General features: G+C 41.5%; 1 protein-coding gene across 5 annotated transcripts in view; it reads right to left on the reverse strand.

Annotated features, from left to right (window-relative positions):
* Nucleotides 1-280: 280 nt before the first annotated feature.
* Nucleotides 281-19,467, reverse strand: part of epha3 (eph receptor A3) — a 112,113-nt gene continuing 92,926 nt past the window's right edge. For 2 of the 5 annotated variants that reach the window (XM_078174412.1, XM_033616361.2), the window contains exons 12-18: nucleotides 19,159-19,220; nucleotides 16,579-16,788; nucleotides 13,521-13,670; nucleotides 12,627-12,820; nucleotides 6,101-6,256; nucleotides 1,895-2,012; nucleotides 281-484 (exon numbers count right to left, since the gene is read on the reverse strand). In XM_078174412.1, the coding sequence (XP_078030538.1) occupies nucleotides 1,931-2,012; nucleotides 6,101-6,256; nucleotides 12,627-12,820; nucleotides 13,521-13,670; nucleotides 16,579-16,788; nucleotides 19,159-19,220 (854 nt within the window). In that variant the 3' untranslated portion in view covers nucleotides 281-484; nucleotides 1,895-1,930. The remainder of the gene's footprint in view (nucleotides 485-1,894; nucleotides 2,013-6,100; nucleotides 6,257-12,626; nucleotides 12,821-13,520; nucleotides 13,671-16,578; nucleotides 16,789-19,158; nucleotides 19,221-19,467) is intronic. The other 3 variants (XM_033616347.2, XM_033616340.2, XM_078174413.1) reach the window with 2 other exon arrangements.

Raw genomic sequence — 19,467 nt, forward strand, 5'->3', positions numbered from 1 at the left:
TCCAGTCCTTGCCCTGTATCCCAGTCCTGTCCCATTTTGTATCCCTAGGCAGGTCTCCTTGACCTCCTTGGCTTTCCTCTGCTCTCTCTAACCCCCCTATTTGTCTGTAAGGCATCTCAACTTGGGCATGGAGGGACGGAGGGTCAAAGAGTCAGCCAGTTAATGAGCTGGCAGGTCTGTACTGAACTCCTTCCCGTTTCTCTGTCAGGACTTGATATCGTCTTTCAACGAAACAACAAAAGCCCTCATTTCGATCACATATTTTTCCTTCATTTCCATCCGTTTTCAGTTTACATATGAAGCCACTGTGTTAGACTGTGATTAGCAACCACACCGACAGACAAGTCTCTGGTTCTTTTAACTTGCTGGGTTCATTTCTTAAACAGGTACTGGGCCATTCTTGGTGTGGGAATCTAGGGCTTTGAGGCTGCTCACGATCTTCTTCTGCGGTCCTACGATAGTCACACCAACCTTTTTCAGATCCCTGGTTTATGAAGGAGAGAGGGAGCGAGAGAGGGAAGAGCAGGAGAGGTCGAAAAACCAGACACAATCAGCGAGGGAGACATGACGAGGGGGAAAAGATGGGGAGAAAAACATGGAAAGTGTGCATTAGTGATGGAGGATGTGACACCCACGTGACATTTAATGACATGCTCCCAGTGCTGCTCCCTTCACTTTCCTGTGCATCTGTCATTCACAAAGAACTGCATTTCCCAGAAGGCCACTGGGCTGCCAAATACCCTGAAGGGGTCTAGGGGTGGAGTGGGTTGTTGCCTCCACTCTCCATTACTAACAAACTGGGAGGTGGGCCTATGGGGCTACACTGACAGCTGCTATTATGACCCTGTCAGTTGAGGAAACATGGGAGGGCCATGGTGGCATAAAAGACCCAGTTTCCTGCATTGCATTGAGCTGGATTTCGTTGACAGGGTAGGTATAAGTATGTGCAGAGGAGCAGCACTGGAACATGTGCAGAATATTACACCCTAATTCAGATACACCAGTTAACTTACTCTCAGAAGCTCTTTAAAGATTAGTTACATGCATTCAAGTGTAGGAAAACATTTGTATGAGAAGAATATTTTAACTAAATTAGAATCACAGTGTCAGTTTTACATGTGTTATGCATCATACACATCAAATACACACAGTAGTTAGTTCAATGAAAGAGTCAAAACCGTTTTGAAACATACAGTAAAAACCTTAAACTACATCATATACACAGAGATCTGCACACAGAGCATTGTTGATAACACAGGAAGTAACAGTTCATGTTAAGGCTCATCTCTTGTGCTCATCTAGGAGTAACAACATTGTTATTATATTAGTAGAAGCAGAAAAGTTGCAGCCTGAGTGGTGGCATTGCTACAACAAACACTTTTGCCCATTAAGACGTTAGATATTATTCGAAAATAGTTTCAATAAGGTGCATATTATTCAGATGCAAGCAGAGACTTTAGTTCTCCAAAGCAGCCAAAACAGCATTAAGGAACATCTCGGCCAGCCAGACACTGAAAGTGAAGGAAATCACAATATTGCTTCACTCTGTGCTGCAATGTAAAGGGATAGTTCATGTAAAAGTAAGCAGTACTATCTATTTTGTATTTTCATAGAGTTTAAAATAAAGAAAACTGAATGGGGTTTTTGCCTTTGGGTGCAGTAAAAACAGCACCAGTATGCTATAGTGAGACAGTAGCTATGTTTCCATCCATACACTCATAATGCAGTATCTTTGCCATTGCAGCTTATAGTTGGATAGAAACACAGCTATTGAGTTTTCACTGAAAATCAATGAACTATCCCTTTAAAAGTCAGACGAGTGGAAGCCCATCAGTGATTCTGGAGGCAGGTTACTGCTCCCAGGCGGTGGCCTGGTCCGTTATCCTCCACCCACCATCCAGAGCCTGAGGAGGCGGAGAGGAGCTGGGCGTTAGAGAGTGGTGATTCCCATGGATGGCTCCCATTCTGGGCAAGTGGCCGGTGTGACGTGGACCTCCGTCAGAACCACTCTACTGAGAAACAGCCAGGCCCAGCAACATTAACATTTTAAACTGGATGTCAACAGTGAATCAAGCTTAACAATGTGGCTTTAGATATGCAGTGTAAATCAAACATCAACGTTACAGTCAAGAAAAGGAGATACTCTGAGCTTGAAAAACCATTGACAGTAACTCCCATGTTTCGGGAACATGGTGGCGAACATGTTATGATCTCGAAATCAGTGGCAGACCTTCCTAAAGGCAACATAGGTAGCCGCCTAGGGCACCACCCAGAAGCTGGAAGCCAAAAATATATTGTCTGTTAGCTAAATGTGCTAGGTCCGGCATTGCTCTAAATATACAGAAAATCCTGTATTTATTGGTCACTACCCGACATTCTACCCTTAGGCTGTCCAAAAGAGCAACAGCATTTGAAACAAAATAAGACACATAAAGGCATAAACTCACAACAGAACAGTTTTTAGGAGAGACAAACTTAAATTCATGTGTCGTAAAGTTGTTCTTCAACTTAGCAAAAGCTATGCAATGCACTGTTCTGGTTTCCAAGTATGTCACTGGATTTCTAGAAATGTTCCCAATGAAAGTTACTGCGGACAGTTGAACCACAAGTAGACAAGTTTTGATGCCTTGGACACTGTGTATATATTTGAAACACTATAATTCATCTCTGTTGTGCTGTAATGCTGTTCTTTTTAGAGTCAAGGCAGTTGTGTTGTCATCTTCTCTTTGCATCACCAAAGCTTTGCATTTCTGAGCCAGCATACTCTCCTCATAATAAGTGTAAATGAATGTTTTCCACATCGTGATCAGCCACATGGATCATCTCAAGAACATACAGTGATGAAATGAGAATAGATTAACATTTGGTACAGTTATAAATCATACTTTGAGAAACACACACACACACTAACACACGCACACACCATTACATGAAATTATTAACAGTTGAAAGTTCCTTTCTACAGCGGGTCAGCGTTAACTCAGCACTTTCCATCATTCCAGAGTAAAGCTCCTGCTGGGGATGTCTTCCTTCAATGTAATTAAATGTGAATTTTGGTGTTTTCTCTGAACAGACAACACTGTTTAAAACTGTATCACTTAATAAATACACATGGACACAAGTCAGTGTCTAATTTGTTATGTCATGTTTTGAGTTTCTGAAAGAAAGCGGATGCTGGGTAAAGTTTGGGTACCAGACAGGGTTGATGGGTTTGTCCTGGTTGGCAGGAGTGCAGAGCCTGTGCACAGACCGCTGTGCAAGAAAATGTCAGCGTTATACCGCTTCAAGTTGCTTTCCTTTTTGTTGCAATTCAAGTTCATCACTTCCCCAATCAAATACCTGAAATGAACTTTGCATGCACTCTGTCTAGATGAAGAAAATAGTCCAAATGATGCGGTATTTCCTAGTCAATCCATTTCATCCCATCTTGAAAAAAAAAGACTTCAATTACTCCAGCAGATGAGTCAGCACACTGCAGCCAAGTATGATTACTGTTCCTCAGAGGTCAGAACATTGCCAAGCCTTGTGCTGAATATCAAGGACTAGATTAAGACTGTACAAATCAATAGAGCAATCTATATTGAGCAATGCACAGCCTCAGCCAAGGCTGCTAGCCTTGTAGCTGAGCTAGCCTTGAGTGCCTTAGCTGCAGCCTTCAGTGGATTAATACTGCAGTGATCCAATTTAGCATCTAGCAACGGAAAAAAGCAACACATACCGATATGATTTCTTTAGTGGGAGGTTACTGTAGTGCAGTTTATCTGGGATATATTTCACCAATACCCGACATGAACTTCCACCCAGTCTGCAGTGTAAGCTTTTCTGTTTTGTAACATGCTGACTGGAGACAACTTTTAATTGATTGAACATATTCATTCATATAAATGGCATGAAAAGTGTCAATAGAAAAAATACATCTTTTGTGTAGTGCCCTTGAGAAAAAGAGAAACAGCGAAATAAATCGAGCTGCAACTGAGAAAAATAAGATGAGAAAGAATGAGAGAGAAAATCTATATCAAAAAGTCTCATTATTATCACCCTAAAAAGGTCTCTCTTCAAAGAAAAGCTGCATCTGGCCTCTTATTCATTTGGTGTCTCTTCTTTATCACTTCACACTTTCCTAATAGGAGCCTTATTATATTTGTACGGAATGTAGTTTTAACATATTGAAGTTTCAATACTTTGCAATTCAAAGCTGCCAATGTGGGAAGTTTTAAAGTCTTGTTCTATTCATAGTAGATTAAATGGTCCCTACTGGCTAACTTGTGACATCAACTCTACAATTCATCATTATTCAAAAGGGCACACATTATATGCTGCTTCTTTCTAATGTATTAAAAGTCTGGTGTGCAGGATTCAGGGGCATCGATTGTCAGAAAAGGTAAATAATATTAATTACTATGTCTTCAGTCGTTTACAGTCGCCTGAAAATAAGGATCATTGAGTTTGCCTTACTATAGAATGAGCTGTTTATATGTACATACGGAGTCTTTCCTCCTCCATGTTGTTCTACAGTAGCCCAGAGCAGACAAACCAAACACTGGCTCTAGATAGGGCCATTCGTGTTTCTGTGTTTTTTTGCATCAGCCACTGTAGTTCTCCTCCACGCCTGGCAAACTGGAGAAATTTCAGTTGGTTGCAATCTGCAGCCTCACCACTAGATGCCACTAAATCCTACACACTTCACCTTTAAGCCCAGCACTGTTAATGACTATCTGGTTTGGTCAGTTATTGACAGGAGTTACAGCTCGCTGCAGCACTGACCACCGCTCCCCAGCTGCCCTTGCGTCCCCTGCTGCTGCCATCACCACAGTGAGTGGCTGCTTTGATCACAATGATTAGAAATGTCCAATTATTTACCCGGTCACATTCCACATCAATTAAACCAGCAGCAGGTCGACAGAGCGAGGGAGAAAGAGAGAAAGTCTGGGGAAAAAAGTGCCAGAAAAAGTCTGCACTCTGTCTTTGACAAAAAAAGAAAGCAACAAAGAGATATAAAAGTAGTAGTAGCTGTCCTTAATTTTCCCAAGTAGCTGCACTCTGACCCACAAGTCCAAAGGTGGCTTGTTCATCAGTATAATCTCCTAGTCTATTATCACTGTGCTCGGGATTCATAATTCCTTTCAGTCTGCCAGCACAGGACTCTTGCCAGAACCTGATCCACTATCTCAGAACCTTTTGTCAGCCCGAGGATCCTGTCAGCAGAGTCAAACCTCTAATCTCTGTCTGGTACTAACTCTCTTTTATCCAGGGACATTGATTTACTAAACCCTGTGCTGTGACAAATACCCTGACTCTAATGTCATATCCCACCAAAAGTTCCTAATACTACTACTGGATTACATTTGCATATGCTGTGCAGCTGCTAAGAAATTCTATGGATTTCGTTTATATTTTGTAAGGTATGACCCCATATCTGAACTGACGAAACAATGACTGACCAGGCTTTGTTATATGGTCATTGTGACACAGGTCATCATACTGTAGGTCCTGCAGTGTGTGCTCTCCACATATAATTTCTCTGGATTTGGCGTCAAAATAGTTTTCTGACAACCTTTGCTTGATCTTTGCTCTGCATTTTAATGCTTCACAGTATAGAGAGTGCCATGCATACCTATTTGACAGCTATGCCTTTATTTGCTCTTTCACAGGCCCCTCTCTCTGCCCTTTTATCTTGTCAAATCTCCCCTCTCATTCCCTCCCTCAATAGTTTCTCTTTTATCCTCTCTCCCTTATGGAACTCACAACTCCTCTCCTCTCTTTCTCTCTTCTTTTTTCTGTTTCTCTACTTATCTCTCATTCTTCTAATGCTCTCAGCTTCTCCCTCTGTGGTCATACTGTCATACGAGAGTGTGGCTAAAGGCCTGTCATTATGAATTACCATGAGTCATCTGGACACCTTTAGTAAGGGCTCTATAGCTTTCTTTACTTAGTGAGAACAAGAGTATTTGTGTGTGTGTGTGTGTGTGTGTGTGTGTTCTTCACCAAGAGTCTCTTCAAATTCCTGGGCCTTGCCACGGGTACTGGGGCCCTGTAAACACTGCTGACATGAATGGGCAGAGTAGCTTAGTGTGTGTGTCTGTGTGTGTGGTTGTCTTACTCGGTGGAGGTCTTGGCCAGGGTGTCACAGGAGCTGTAGCTGACCCCAGAGAAGGCCTCTTTGCAGGGCAAGGTCCTCATTCCATCCATCCAGTCACCCAGCGTCCCCATCGCGGGAACCTCTGAACTGCTCCTGTCCAACAACAAGTTGGCTGGCCTGAGGGCACACAGGACAAGGAGTAATATAAGAACACACACTGATGGACAGTGAATAAACAAATCCCCTTGAGTAATGGCCTGTAATATATTCAGATAAATAAAGCAGAGTTTTTAGAGTCATTTCAGAAACACAAAGGCATTAGCGTCATTATGATGTGAATACTAAGTATTTACAGAGTTGGCATTTGGCTTATAAACTCTGATCTTGTCACTCCCCACAATGAATCAGCACAGAATGGAATGGGGAGAAGAAGAAACTTTCCCCCAGGGAACGCAAAGCCTACAGGTGGACACTTTGAGGGGCAGGGTTCATGAGATACTACGTGAGCAGCATCATAAGAAGCAGCAATGTTTGGAGCAGTGTTGCACATGTTGATAATGAGCAGTGTAGCAAAGTCATTGGCAGCAATAGACTGCTTCAATGAATGTTGCAGACAGAGGAGTATGTCATGTGTGAGTGTTGTGCAAAATTCCTAGCAGGCTTTTTTATGTTCACTGGCCAGTGGACCCATCCTCCAGTTTTTACTCATGCTATTTTGTTCAAACCATCAATGCTGTTGGTTATTGCTGCCGCTATCTACTATTGCTACTCCTGTAACTAGCCAGCAGTGTGAACAGATCTTTCATCATCTAGTTGCTGTCATTTGTGCACTGATAACACTAAGTAGCTATGTCATGATGGGCCCCAGTGTTGCACTGATCATTTTCAAATTCCATCGCAATACTCCTGCACATAAGACTTTACTTGACTGACTTTGTACATTTTAATCATGTAGATGTCACCAGGAAATACACTAAATGTTTTACCACTACCCTCACTGATGTTATATGTTGTTACTTCAATGGCAAAACATGTTGACTATAGAGTGCATGGCTGTACATACTTGTACATGGTCTGTTGATGGGAAGTTATACATTTATTGACAAGTGAGATGAAATCTAATTTGGCGGTGAACGCAATGGTGACTGTAATGGAAGTGAATCAAATTAATTCTTTAAGAAAAAATCTATTATATACCATTATATATGTGTAGAAAATGTAATTATCTGTATATATTTCAACAAATATGCTATTGTACACATCCTGTGCTTGCATACCTTCACAGAACTAAATGTAACCCAGACCTCTTGATCTGATTGAACGGCACTCATCAGGGAACCATAGACACACACACACACACACACACACACACACACATGCACACACGCACACACGCACACACACACACACACACACACACACACACAGACAGAGAGACGGGCCATATGTGTCTGTTGCATACAGTAAACCTGCACAGTGCCTTTGGGCTTTGAATACAGGGGGGAAATCAAACTGTCACACAAAATATTTCCATAATGTATTTAACATATTCAAGAACAAGATTACTAACAAAAGCGGCATCAGTTTCTGTCTAATGTCATTACCGTTTCCTGCACTACATGTACCATGCTGCAAAATGCAACATTAGATTTGATTAGACTTGATGGTTTCAATTGGATCAAATCAAATTAAATGCACCGCATTGGGCTTTAGAGTGCTCAGTCAACAGTAGAGGGTGAAGGAAAGGCTGCAGGCGCTGTTCTGACTCACTCTGATTGATGGTTGCCGAGGACGGGGGAAGAGGAAGGACTAGAGGTGGAAAGACATACAGAGTGAAATGGAAGAGAGTGTAGGGGACGCTTAAGATGACAAAGAAAGCTATTTTCTCTATCAGCGTCCAATCTCTGATGTCAGTCTGATGCTGTGTCTTATACAAAGGGGGTTCACTTTGGTGCTGTGAAACCCAATCACATCAAGGCAAGACATGGGAAACCAGGTCAAACCACATAAGGTCAATCTGGGACTCAAAACATAACGATCAGTAGCCAAATAAGGGATCAGTTAAAGCATGTTGAGTGTTTTTTGCGGATTTGGTGAGTGGCATTTAAAACTGGGTTGCAAAGACACTCTGTTTTTTATAAGGACATGCTGCACCTGTCTTGCAGACTAGACAAAGGCACCTGCGTCAAGACAGGCAAACACACACACACATATGTGCACACACACATGCACACAAGGGAATAGATTCTTGCAAACAAGGCAGGACAGGACAGGACAGAAAAAGGTAGTTCTCCCACAGGGAATACTATTCATAGCCTTGTAAATAAACTCATTAGAATACCAGGAAGTCGGCCTCCGCCTGACTGATTTGGATTGGCAGGGAGGCTTGGAGCTGCTGTGTGTGAGAATGTAGGAAATATTACTCAAGGTTAGGCTACCTTTTGGGAATTAGGAGGGCGTAAAACTATACAGCAGGTAAATACAATCGAGACATTTTCTTTTAGTTAGATTGTTTCAATACTGTTTGGGTCTTTTTTTTGTGAAAGAGGCATTGGAACTCTAAGGAATGTATGTAAAATTATAAAATTAAATAGCACAACCATGTGCTTCCTCAACTCTCTTGGGAACAAATGTATCATTTTTAGATATTTTATCTCAAATAAAAAGTGTGCTTTGCTTCAGAGTGGTGGAGGATACATTGTGTCTACTACAATACACAATTTTGCCATTTTCCAATTTTTACTTGATAATTATCTTGTCTCAGAATAAGACGTATAATATTAAGGTAGATATTTGTATAGCCACACATACTCTTATTTGTTAAACTTTACATGTATGTGTGCTCTTACATTAAAGCATGGTTTAAAAATGAATAATTCAATTTTAAAAATGATAAATAAAAAAGTTCTTTAGTTTAGTTGTCATTATTCTGACATGGGTAACTACTTTGTCTGTAGTTTTCCCTGCCTGTTGGAGATGAGAGGTACCTAATTATACTGGCAAACTAGACATGTTTTCTGTACCATGCATACTGATGCAATATATTTTAATTTAAAGAAGCAAAATACAATCAAAAGAATGTTACAATAGAAAATCATCAAGCTGCCATCAAACAACATAGACAAAAACCCCATAATAAGCTGTATGTAGAGAGAAGAAAAGCGAGATGACAACTCCAGCAGAGACAGGAAAAAAAAGGATGCATTTGAGGCAGTGGAGTGGGTGTTGTTACAATGATTGAGTCTTTTCCTGCCAGATCAGAGGCCTGTCAAAATGCAGAGGGCCCCCCAGGACCCCCTGGAGAGACTGGTTTGTAGGAAAAGGAGGGAATTGGGGGTTAGAAAGTGGGGGTGGTTTGCATGGGGGGAAAAGAAGGAAGTGTGTGAGTCTGTGAATCTCAGTAGACAGCAGATTTTTTTTCTATTTTAAAGAAAAAGAAAGCCAAAAATGCTGTGTATAGGCTATATATATAGCAAGAAATGATTGTGATGGTTATGAATTACTTTTTTTCCATTATACATTTGCTGAAAAAAAAAGTTAGGTCAAAAATATAGTTAGATCCAAAACGTCATAGATTACAACTTTCTGGGCTGTCAGGATAAAAATGTTCATCGTTTTTGTAGGATTATTGATCCCCTCCTCTCCTTTCCTGTACCACTTTTCTTCCTTTCCTCCTCTGATCTCATCCTCGCCTTCATCCTCAGCTTCTTTCCCCCTCTCCTGTCTCCTCCGAGAGATAAACTGCAAATGACCTTGTTTCCCCTCCCTTATCATTTTCTTTGTTTCCTTTGTTGTTACACTTTCAGCAACATCTCACAGCAGCTCAAGAGACAAGATGATTGGAGAGGAAACAGGGAAACAGAGGGATGCTATGAAGGGGAAAATGAAGGGAAAAGAAAGCATCTGTCTGACGTTGGGGGGGTGTTTAAAACCCCTCCTGGTCTTAACACCTTATAGGAACGCAGAAAACACCCGCTCGAACAGGAGGAAGTATAAATACACCGGAGAGAGAATAAATTCTACCCCCCTTCATGTTTTCATTTCCCTTCCTCTTTTCTGTTCTATCTTTCATTCTTTTGACCTCTAAATAACCAGGGCTGTGTAGTCTCTCGTTTTTAGAGCTCTCAAGGGAGGAGCGAGGTGGATGAGGAGAAGAGCTTGAACAGATACATGTGGGCAGGACAGAGTGGGAGGAATTTTACCTCTCACTGTGTTACTGGGACAATTCCCAGGGTGTCTCTGGGAGGGGTTAGACCGATTTCAGGCCAATATTAGGCCTTCGAATTAAAATTCTCATATGTGGCCATTATGTATCATCTGCCTCTGTTGGATGTGATGGATATGATGTAGTTTCAATACAATCAAACTCGGGTGGTCTGAGGGAAGCTATTAACCTAAATTGATTCAAGTGTGACATTTTGATTTGATTCCAGTCAAGCATGCATGGCTCCTACTCTGAACTCTTAATCTGAATTACTAGCCGCATTTCAGTGAAGAGTTTTAGTTTTTAAATTAGCTTACACATTTTTAACATAATAAATGTTAATGTCATTTAACGGTACTGGTTTTCAGTGCACTGAATCTGCAAGGCTCAGTACCAATCTTGTGTCTCCAACCCAATTTTGTATTTCCTCCTATTTATACATTTTGCCATTTTGATATATATCATTATCCCAATACCTGCTTTCTTTAGTACCCAAACTGGTTTCCTTCCACCAATTGAAACTGTTCTTTTGTTTCCATTCCCTGCCCCAACCTCACCCTACAAGCCAAGATCCACACCAGCTCAGTTCCATCTGCAGCCATGGCCTCCAGCCCCAGTTCCAGATACTTTCTCCCGAACCCTTTGCCAGGGAACGGGTTCACTCTTGTTTCAATTCCAACCCCATTTCCAGCCCAGCCCAAACTACTGAAAATGAAGCAAAGATCCCTATTCTCCAGACAGAGTTTGTTTGAAAATGAATTACAGAGAGGAGTAATGCAATAGATTTGATTTGTTGTTACAGGTTCACAGAGGCTTGTCATTATTCATTTTGCTTTGTACGGCTTGGGGAAAAAGCTTATTATGTAAAAAGCCCAGACCAAGTAAATCTGAATCAGTGCATTACTTACCACTGCATTGATTGACATGTTTTTAGAAGGAGTACTAGTTGCATTATAGTGCTTTGGTAACAACCATTGTCAGGTTTCACCGAACACAGAGAAAACACATTTCAGTTTGAAAACCAGATAGCCTTTGATTTCAGACATTTTCGACACCCTGTAAAGCCAATCAGATAGACAGTGGCCTCTAACCCTGACTTAGCTTCTGTTGGCCCATAATTAGTCTCTGACAGCCAACTTTGGCCCACTGACCCCAGTTTCTCTCCATCCACATGCAGGGACAGTAAACTCTGACCAGGTCCCACCCCTGAAGCCTCCAGATGCTCCGCTCCGGTCCCAGGCTTTGGTGTAGGCTTTGAGAAGGAGGGGGTGCTCCATTAGCCAGCCAGGACAGCCCTGAGACAAACGAGGTGTGTGGAGCTGAGTGCAGCTGCTCCCGCTGTGTAACTGCCACTACCACACACACACACACACTCAGATACACACATACAGGCACAGTTCTCATAAATCACCACAGCCGACTTAAAAGCCAATCAGGGAAATTACATGCAAACTCCAAGGGACCTATTTTCACTTTCTTAAGAAATCATTAGTCAATGTTATGAGCTTTGACGTCTCCATAATACTGCGGCTGTCTGCCGCAGACCCAGCGCCTGTCCCCCTCCCTGCTCAGAACTGACAACTGTACATGGGCTGCCCGGGTTCCCCACGGCCCCCTGGGAGAGAATGGTGGTCCCAACAAAGGAGCAAAGCATAAGTGAGGGTAAAAATGAGGGGAAATTTTCACATAAGAGCAAGGGAAAGGTAGAGAGGAGTATGACATTAGACTGCGTGGCAAAGGGAAAGATGAACGATATGTCATAGTAATGTGTGATGAGTCAAGCTAAGTTTCATGCAAAACCTTGCAAACACAGGAAGCAGGAAGGCAGTGTTTATGTCCAGCTCATGTACTGCTTGGCTCCAAATATAAACAGAAGTGCACCAGGGGAGACAGAAATTGAAATCTAATACAAAAATGTCTTTCTTAACAACCACATCCCTTGGTCTTTTTGTTTCCCAGTGCATTAATCATGGTGAATTGTGCTTCATCCATAGAAAATGAAACTACAACTGCCATTGCTGTCCCAAGGCTTTGGGATCCCAGAGCAGGAAGTGCTTTGACCAGCAATAACCCATAATGCTGTGCATGGAAGGTAATGGGAACTACTTGCAATGTTGGACTGCCTAGAGACAGGTGTCGTCTAGTCAAGTGAATGGAAACCAAAGCAGGAGCAAAAAGCAGCTAAGAAGACAACAGCCAGATTTCCAGCTTTACCTGCTTATTTTTAGAATTTTGTGATTCAAAGCGCCTCCACCTGCAGACAATGTGTGTGTCTTTGTGCATGCTGCTTTCAACAAACACCAAAAATGAAAACAAATGAATGGTGAAACATCTGTCTGATACCTGGAAGTGGTGTTGGCCGTGATTTTGAGGCTACCGGGGTTACGGATGAGTTTATCCAGGATGCTGACAATCTGTTCAAACTTAGGGCGGTTGTTCCTCTCTTTCTGCCAGCAGTCCAACATCAGCTGGTAGAGGGTAGCCGGGCAATCCATGGGTGGGGGGAGGCGATATCCTTCATCTACAGCCTTTATTACCTAAATGTGGGGAAGAAAAGACAACTTCAACTTCAAGACTATATCTAAGATGATCTAAAGTGTCCGGCTGTACTCGTTGCACTACATTACTTTGTTTCCCTCATAAAGGCTTGCTAGAGCTGAAATGATGATTTTGAGATCAACTTGTATTTTAATGAATTATGCACAGATATGATGAAATATGGGGGAGTAGAAATAGATTCAAACTATCTGAGTTGTGGTAACTGTTGTTGCAATGTGATAGACAAATCAGTGGATTGTGGCTGGGGATTTCACCTAAGCTTCTAGCCACCGTTTTCTGACCACTGAGTGACAGTAAATTAAAGTTGTTTTTCATGTCTTTTATTTTTCTACGTTGATACCAACCCTTGTACATCATGTGGTGAGACTGCTTCATTTGGAAAAGAAGAAAAACGAAGCCTGAATGACAAATGAAAATAAATATGACGAAAGAAAGAAATCAGTGAACTCTGGTTGATGTTTGAACACATAAACCCCGGGTGCATTCCAAAGGACAAAAACCTAGCAAAAACATTGTTTAAAAGTTGCTCTAAAAGTGCCATAAACCTCACACGATCTTGAACATAAACTAAACATGTCATATAAACCAGTGGGAGCTGGCAGAAATGCTACAGTGGTGGTTGCGCCACACAGACGCCCTTGCTAAAGGAAGTTAGCTTGGCAACACTGCAGTACTCACATCCTGATTGGACATCTCCCAGTATGGCCGTTCCCCATATGACATCACTTCCCAGAGTACAATGCCATAACTCCAAGCATCACTGGCTGATGTAAACTTCCTGTAGGCAATAGCCTCGGGAGCGGTCCACCGGATGGGGATCTTACCTCCCTGAGAGACAGACAGTAGGAGAGAGATTTTTCAGTTAGTCAGTGACAGTCTCACAACCTGATATTACCATGTACTTTCGCTGTCCGGATGGATATTTTCCAATTAACTTTTGTGCACAAAATTCATAAAAGACCACAGAAAAATAACCCGAAAGCAGAAATGTATCTTTGGGACATTGGGTGACAGCAATGTGGTTATTGTCAGGTTTTATGGTATGAATATAAATGTTACATCTGTATATGTAATATTGGGTGTAATAGGTTTATGTCTCATGTAAAGGCCTACAGTACATGTCATGAAACATTCAGGAAATTTTATGAGCTGTTTTGAAAAACTTTAACCCCAACTGGCTCAGTGGTTTGGACTGAGCATGGTGATCTAAACCTCACATCCACAACTGTAACAGATATCTGAAATATTATTATTATTATTTGGTGTGAAGGCCCTGGAGTGAAGGTGCTTCCACACTTCCAAAATGTGGAATTTGAAATTAGTCATATAAAGTGACATTGAATAGTATTGCAAAAAAAAAGTGTGCTATCCAGTTTTAATCAAAAAAGTATCAACCTTAAAAAAGAAAAAAAAACCCAACATATTAATCAAACGAATCCAAAGTTTCCTGCATGACCTCTCACTGTACTGTCTGCTGCATTTGTCATTCTAGCTGAGAAGCAGGACAAATGAAGAAAATGGAGCTGAGGAGAGGAGGAAAGGAGGCCGGTGGCAGCCAAAGCTAACAGAGACATCAGCCAAGTTGCTCAGCTCCTGCCTGGTGCTGTGCAGTCAAAGACACATACACACCCTCTTGCACTACCCTCTCAAACACACACTCTTTTACTGCATTATCCATAAAGAAACACTATAGGTATAAGAGCCCAAAAAACACACAATCACACACATGGTCGCACAAATAAACACAGGTGCACACAGAAACACATGGTGCCAACACAAAAACAACCACCTGCTCCCCCAAGAGTCCAAGATGTGTGAACCCTACACACACTCACTGGACTTACATGCACAGGAACACACATAGATTTTGCCTTAACAGTAGATGCTAGAGAAGTGACAAAACAAAAAGGGAAAGAAAGAAAGTTCCAGTGCAGGCTGGATGGAAACCTGCTTGCATGTGTGGAGCATTGTCAGTCACTGCAGCATTGGAGAGTTTATTATTCTGTCCTATTATTTTAGATTATGTATTTCTGGGGGAAAGGCAAACGGCACACTGACTGTTTATTTGACAAGCAATTCTCAGCCAGTAAATTATACTGTGTTTAAAGGGGCTGCACGCATGGTCTAGACCACAGGTTCCTATGATGAAAATGACCACACACATATACACTCACATGCTGCAGAAAGAACAGATGAATGAAACACAAGAAAGTGTGGCGTGCCTGCTGATAATGTTTCATTTTGTGGCATGTGCTTCAAGGAGTGAAACAAGGACAAAGAGGGCTGCAAATAGGTTGATCTGTCATCTTTTTTATCTCCAAGATGGTGACCCTTATTTCTCTGAAACTGAATTGTCTCACCCAGCGCTGAGGTTTTTGTTGTTTCGGTTTCTCTTCAGATGTCATTCTATCCTTTCCTTAGCATTATGCCTAAAGGGCAGCTACAACCAATTTCACAATTAATCATATTACTCCTATGGTCTAAGACAGTCCAAAAATATCAGTAAACACGAACAACTATCTAATGAATCCAAAAACTACAGTGCTACAACTCAACTTTTTGATGTCATAGAGTATAAAGTCCGGAGCTGATCCATAGACAATGCATTGGGAGAGATATTCTAGATGACCCTGAGAGTACCCAGATAAATGTTTTGAGTATACGGGTGCATTTCCTGTTTCAGAACTGAGAACACTACTTCATTCATTGTCTATGGAGCAGCTCCAGACTTCATACCCTATAACATCAGAAATTTACGTCATTGGTTTCTGGCTTTGAGAGAAAGTAGCTCATGGTCACAAATATTGATCAAACTTTCCTAGGCCATGGAAATAACATATTGGAATTCTTGGTGTTCCCCTTTAAGGGTGTTGCAAAAAACACCCTGAGCTACCTTCTGACACAAAGTGATTTCTTGACAGTTCGGCAAAGTTGTTGTGGAAACTCCATTCGTGTTTTCCTTAAATCAAATCAATTGCAACCCAAGCTGTCATTGCTGTTCAGGCTTTATAGTGTCATCATCTAAAAAAAGTTGTAAGAGTTGAGGTCAAGTTGCAAAGTAAATACGATCTGAGCATCACCTGGGTTGAAGCAATAAATGTAGCAGGAGACAAGGGACGAGTAAATAGGATTTCCCATGTCTCAAACTGTCTCCTTGGCACATTGCATTTTTCAATTACAACAAAAAACTCTAAAAGTGAGCTATGTTGCCATTGAATGCAGCAAAAACAAAAAGGAACTTTTGGCTTTTGGGATAAAAATAAAGGATTGGTGTGAATGTTGGCGCGGTGGATGGGTCAACAAAACACTGGACTACACACACACACACACACACACACACACACAGAACTTCTTATAGATGTAATGGTTCCCTTCAGGGCACGTGGTGCTTGGAGTGCTCCTCTCCATGACCTCCCCAATTGGTGTATGTTTTGCCATTTCTGTGCTGTGATCCAGGGAGGCAAAGCTCTGTGGATTTATATCTTATCACAACTAAAAAAGAATGGAAGAGTGTGTGTGTGTGTGTTTGCTGAGATTATCTAAGAAGGGAGAATGGTATGTTGTAGGTAGTTTTACGGCTAACTTATTGAGCACCATGTATGATTCAGGGAGTTTTATGTAACGTTGCATTTTAAGTAATTCATTACTGGTAAAAATGGCCCTGACAGTACAGCGCCCAACCTATTTGTTCATGCTGTCATTTATGTCCTGAGATCGTGTTTGTGTTCCAGCTCACCCTGGTGGTGTAAGCAGCCTCCGGGTCGTCCTCCAGGACTCGGGACAAGCCAAAGTCTGACACTTTACACACAAGGTTGCTGTTGACCAGGATGTTTCGAGCTGCCAGGTCTCGGTGAACGTAGCCCATGTCTGACAGGTACTTCATGCCCGAGGCGATGCCACGCAGCATGCCGACCAACTGGATGCCTGTAAACTGGGCATCGTGCTTCTAAATGAATGAAAGAAAGAAAGAAAGAAAGAAAGAAAGAAAGAAAGAACCAGACGTACACTGTTAATGCTAAACTTTTAATGTACATGATATAGAACACAGAGGGAGTCTGACCTTTCTGACTATTTGCATGAAATGAAACCTTTCTACATTAGTATCCACAGCATTTTCATTAACCTTTAAAAACCACCTTTGACATTCTGTACCTCATCTTCAGCCTAACTGTGAAATACCAAAGCCAGAGGCACAGTAATGTATGGAAATTTGGATCACACCAATATATAGTAGAAATGCTCTTTCTTTTTTCAATCAGCCCAGTTACTTTTATCCACTACATATTCATTATATAATAACCAATGAGAGCCTTTTATCTTGACTTTACTGACCTGATTTCAGCGACATTTTGTTTGGATTCTTCACAAGTCTGTATGAATACATCCAAGAGTCTAAATACTGTATTTGAGGACTACTCTTCTCCAACAAGTATATTTAATTTAGGGGGAACACTGAGTGCTTAAAATGCTTAAATTACTACACATGATACATGCATCAAAAAAGTTAAATCCTAAGAAACAAAATAAGGGCACAATGGTATTCAGAAGCATGTGTCCATTGTTCCTCAGACAGCCATTTAAGGCAAATCCTTAATATTTCAAATTGATTTTGTTTTGGCTCAGCTAAATGCTCTCAAAGTGGTTAGATGCAGCATTCAAACACAAACTGGACAGAATATAAACACAAAACTTTTTATTTTGTTTGCATTGGCAAGCAGGAGTGTTTACACTAGTTTACACTGGAGAGTGTTTATGAGTTAGTCTATAAATCTGTATAGGAAAGACACATAAACAAAGAGGCATTATGGGAGCTTAAGATGATGAAATTCCTTTAGAAAGTAGACTCGTTGAGCAACAGAGCATTTGTCACTGTATATGTATCTGTCTGTCTGTCTTCTCTCTCTATGGTTTTTGCTCAGGGTTTGCACTTGGCTCCATTTAGCATGTGAGTGAAAGGTCTGCCTGTGTCCACTTGCTCCTCACATGCATGGGTCTCTCCGCGTTTGTCAAAGACCACGTCATTTGCGAGATGAGTGTAAGATGAGTGTGTTTTTCTTCGGGCCCAAATCACCACCCATTTTGTCTGGAGCAATTAGTGGCCAGACCACCTGGCTCAGTCACTTCAAAGCTTCGCAGATTCAGAACACGGACATAAGCTGCAATGCACAAGCTACGAATCTGCATGTGTGTGTTTGCGTATATGACACATTCTCAATGATGAAGTGCAGGCCTCTGGGAAAATGTCAGGAAACAACAGCTACTCCTCCTGCATGTGTCTGGATACTGTGCAGACACATGTGGAAAAAGGGCTAAAACAGGCATCGGTACACATGCTTTCATGCCAGTGTTGTGGCTTGGCTGTTGTGCTTTGGCTAATTTCAGTGAGCCAGGTCAATTCCTCTTTAAGAGACAGAGGCATGGCACGAATCAAACTCACTCCTGGCCAGAGAAGCAGTGGGGATACAGTTCATAAAACCTTGTCATTTGATAAGCCTTGCATGGAAAGTTTAGCTGAAACAGTCAGAACTGCTAAAGTCAGCCATTCTCAGGTACAGTATTTACTGGAATCTATTGAGCAGTCTAAACTTTGTTTCTTTAAACAAGTCAGGAAATCTACCAGACGGCCAAATCGGTTCTTTTTATACTCATAATAATAACACTAATAATTCTAGTACATTTTTATCAGGTCTTGTAACTGGACTGCGCTCTGTCATCTGTCGTACAGGCAAACGTTTCGAGGAAATTGCATTTTACGCAATTGACAGAACTTTTTTAATGAAAAAAAAAAAGACTGAAAAAGATATATTTTTGGTGTGCGAAACTTACATTATCTATTTTTTTCATGTCTTATTTGACAGCACCCAGAAAGAAGATTTAATCTCATCACATTCTGAAAGCAGAAGACAGCAGTTAAACTTCCAGTCTAATCAGCACAGCTATTTTATTCCCACAGCCCATGCTTTCATAGACTCCTGTGCTTTTAGGTTAAATAGTTTTCAACACGTTTGAACCAAATGTCACTGTTCAGTGTTTGACGAATGCAAGTTTTGTAGAAACACCATTTTTTTCAATGCAAAAGCAAAGATTTACTGGACTGCTTGACAGAGTGACCTTATGTGTGATGTAGACTGTGTGCTGTACAGGTGCAAGACATCTTCTTTCCCACCACTTTAAGGTGTTCCCTGGTGTGTGTTCCTTAATCCTCAGCTAGCCATCAGATATGTGTTCCCCCAACTGCCTCAGGGTGTGCACCACTAGATGCGTCATGATCCATTCTAGTCCCCAAATGTGTGTGTGTGCGTGTGTTAATACTTACTCTCAAGAAACTGTCCAGGGATCCGTTCTCCATGTATTCTGTGACAATCATGACGGGTTTACCTGTGGCAGAGAGGGAGGTTTCAATCCTTGGTTACATCATGTTAGTTGTGTCACTCCTAAAGTCAGAACAATGACTTCTGATTGCTGTGCAACAGAACCAACAGCCAAACACTCCACCAACAAAGACACTCGTAGCTTAGCAACATATTAATTTTAGATTTATTTTCTGAAACTGGTAAAGTCACAGGAAGTCAACAGGGAGGGCTGTAACTTGACTTAAAGCAGACGTGCATGGGCCCTGATGGGG

Source organism: Epinephelus lanceolatus, chromosome 14, assembly GCF_041903045.1.
Source record: "Epinephelus lanceolatus isolate andai-2023 chromosome 14, ASM4190304v1, whole genome shotgun sequence".
Classification (NCBI taxonomy): domain Eukaryota; kingdom Metazoa; phylum Chordata; class Actinopteri; order Perciformes; family Serranidae; genus Epinephelus; species Epinephelus lanceolatus.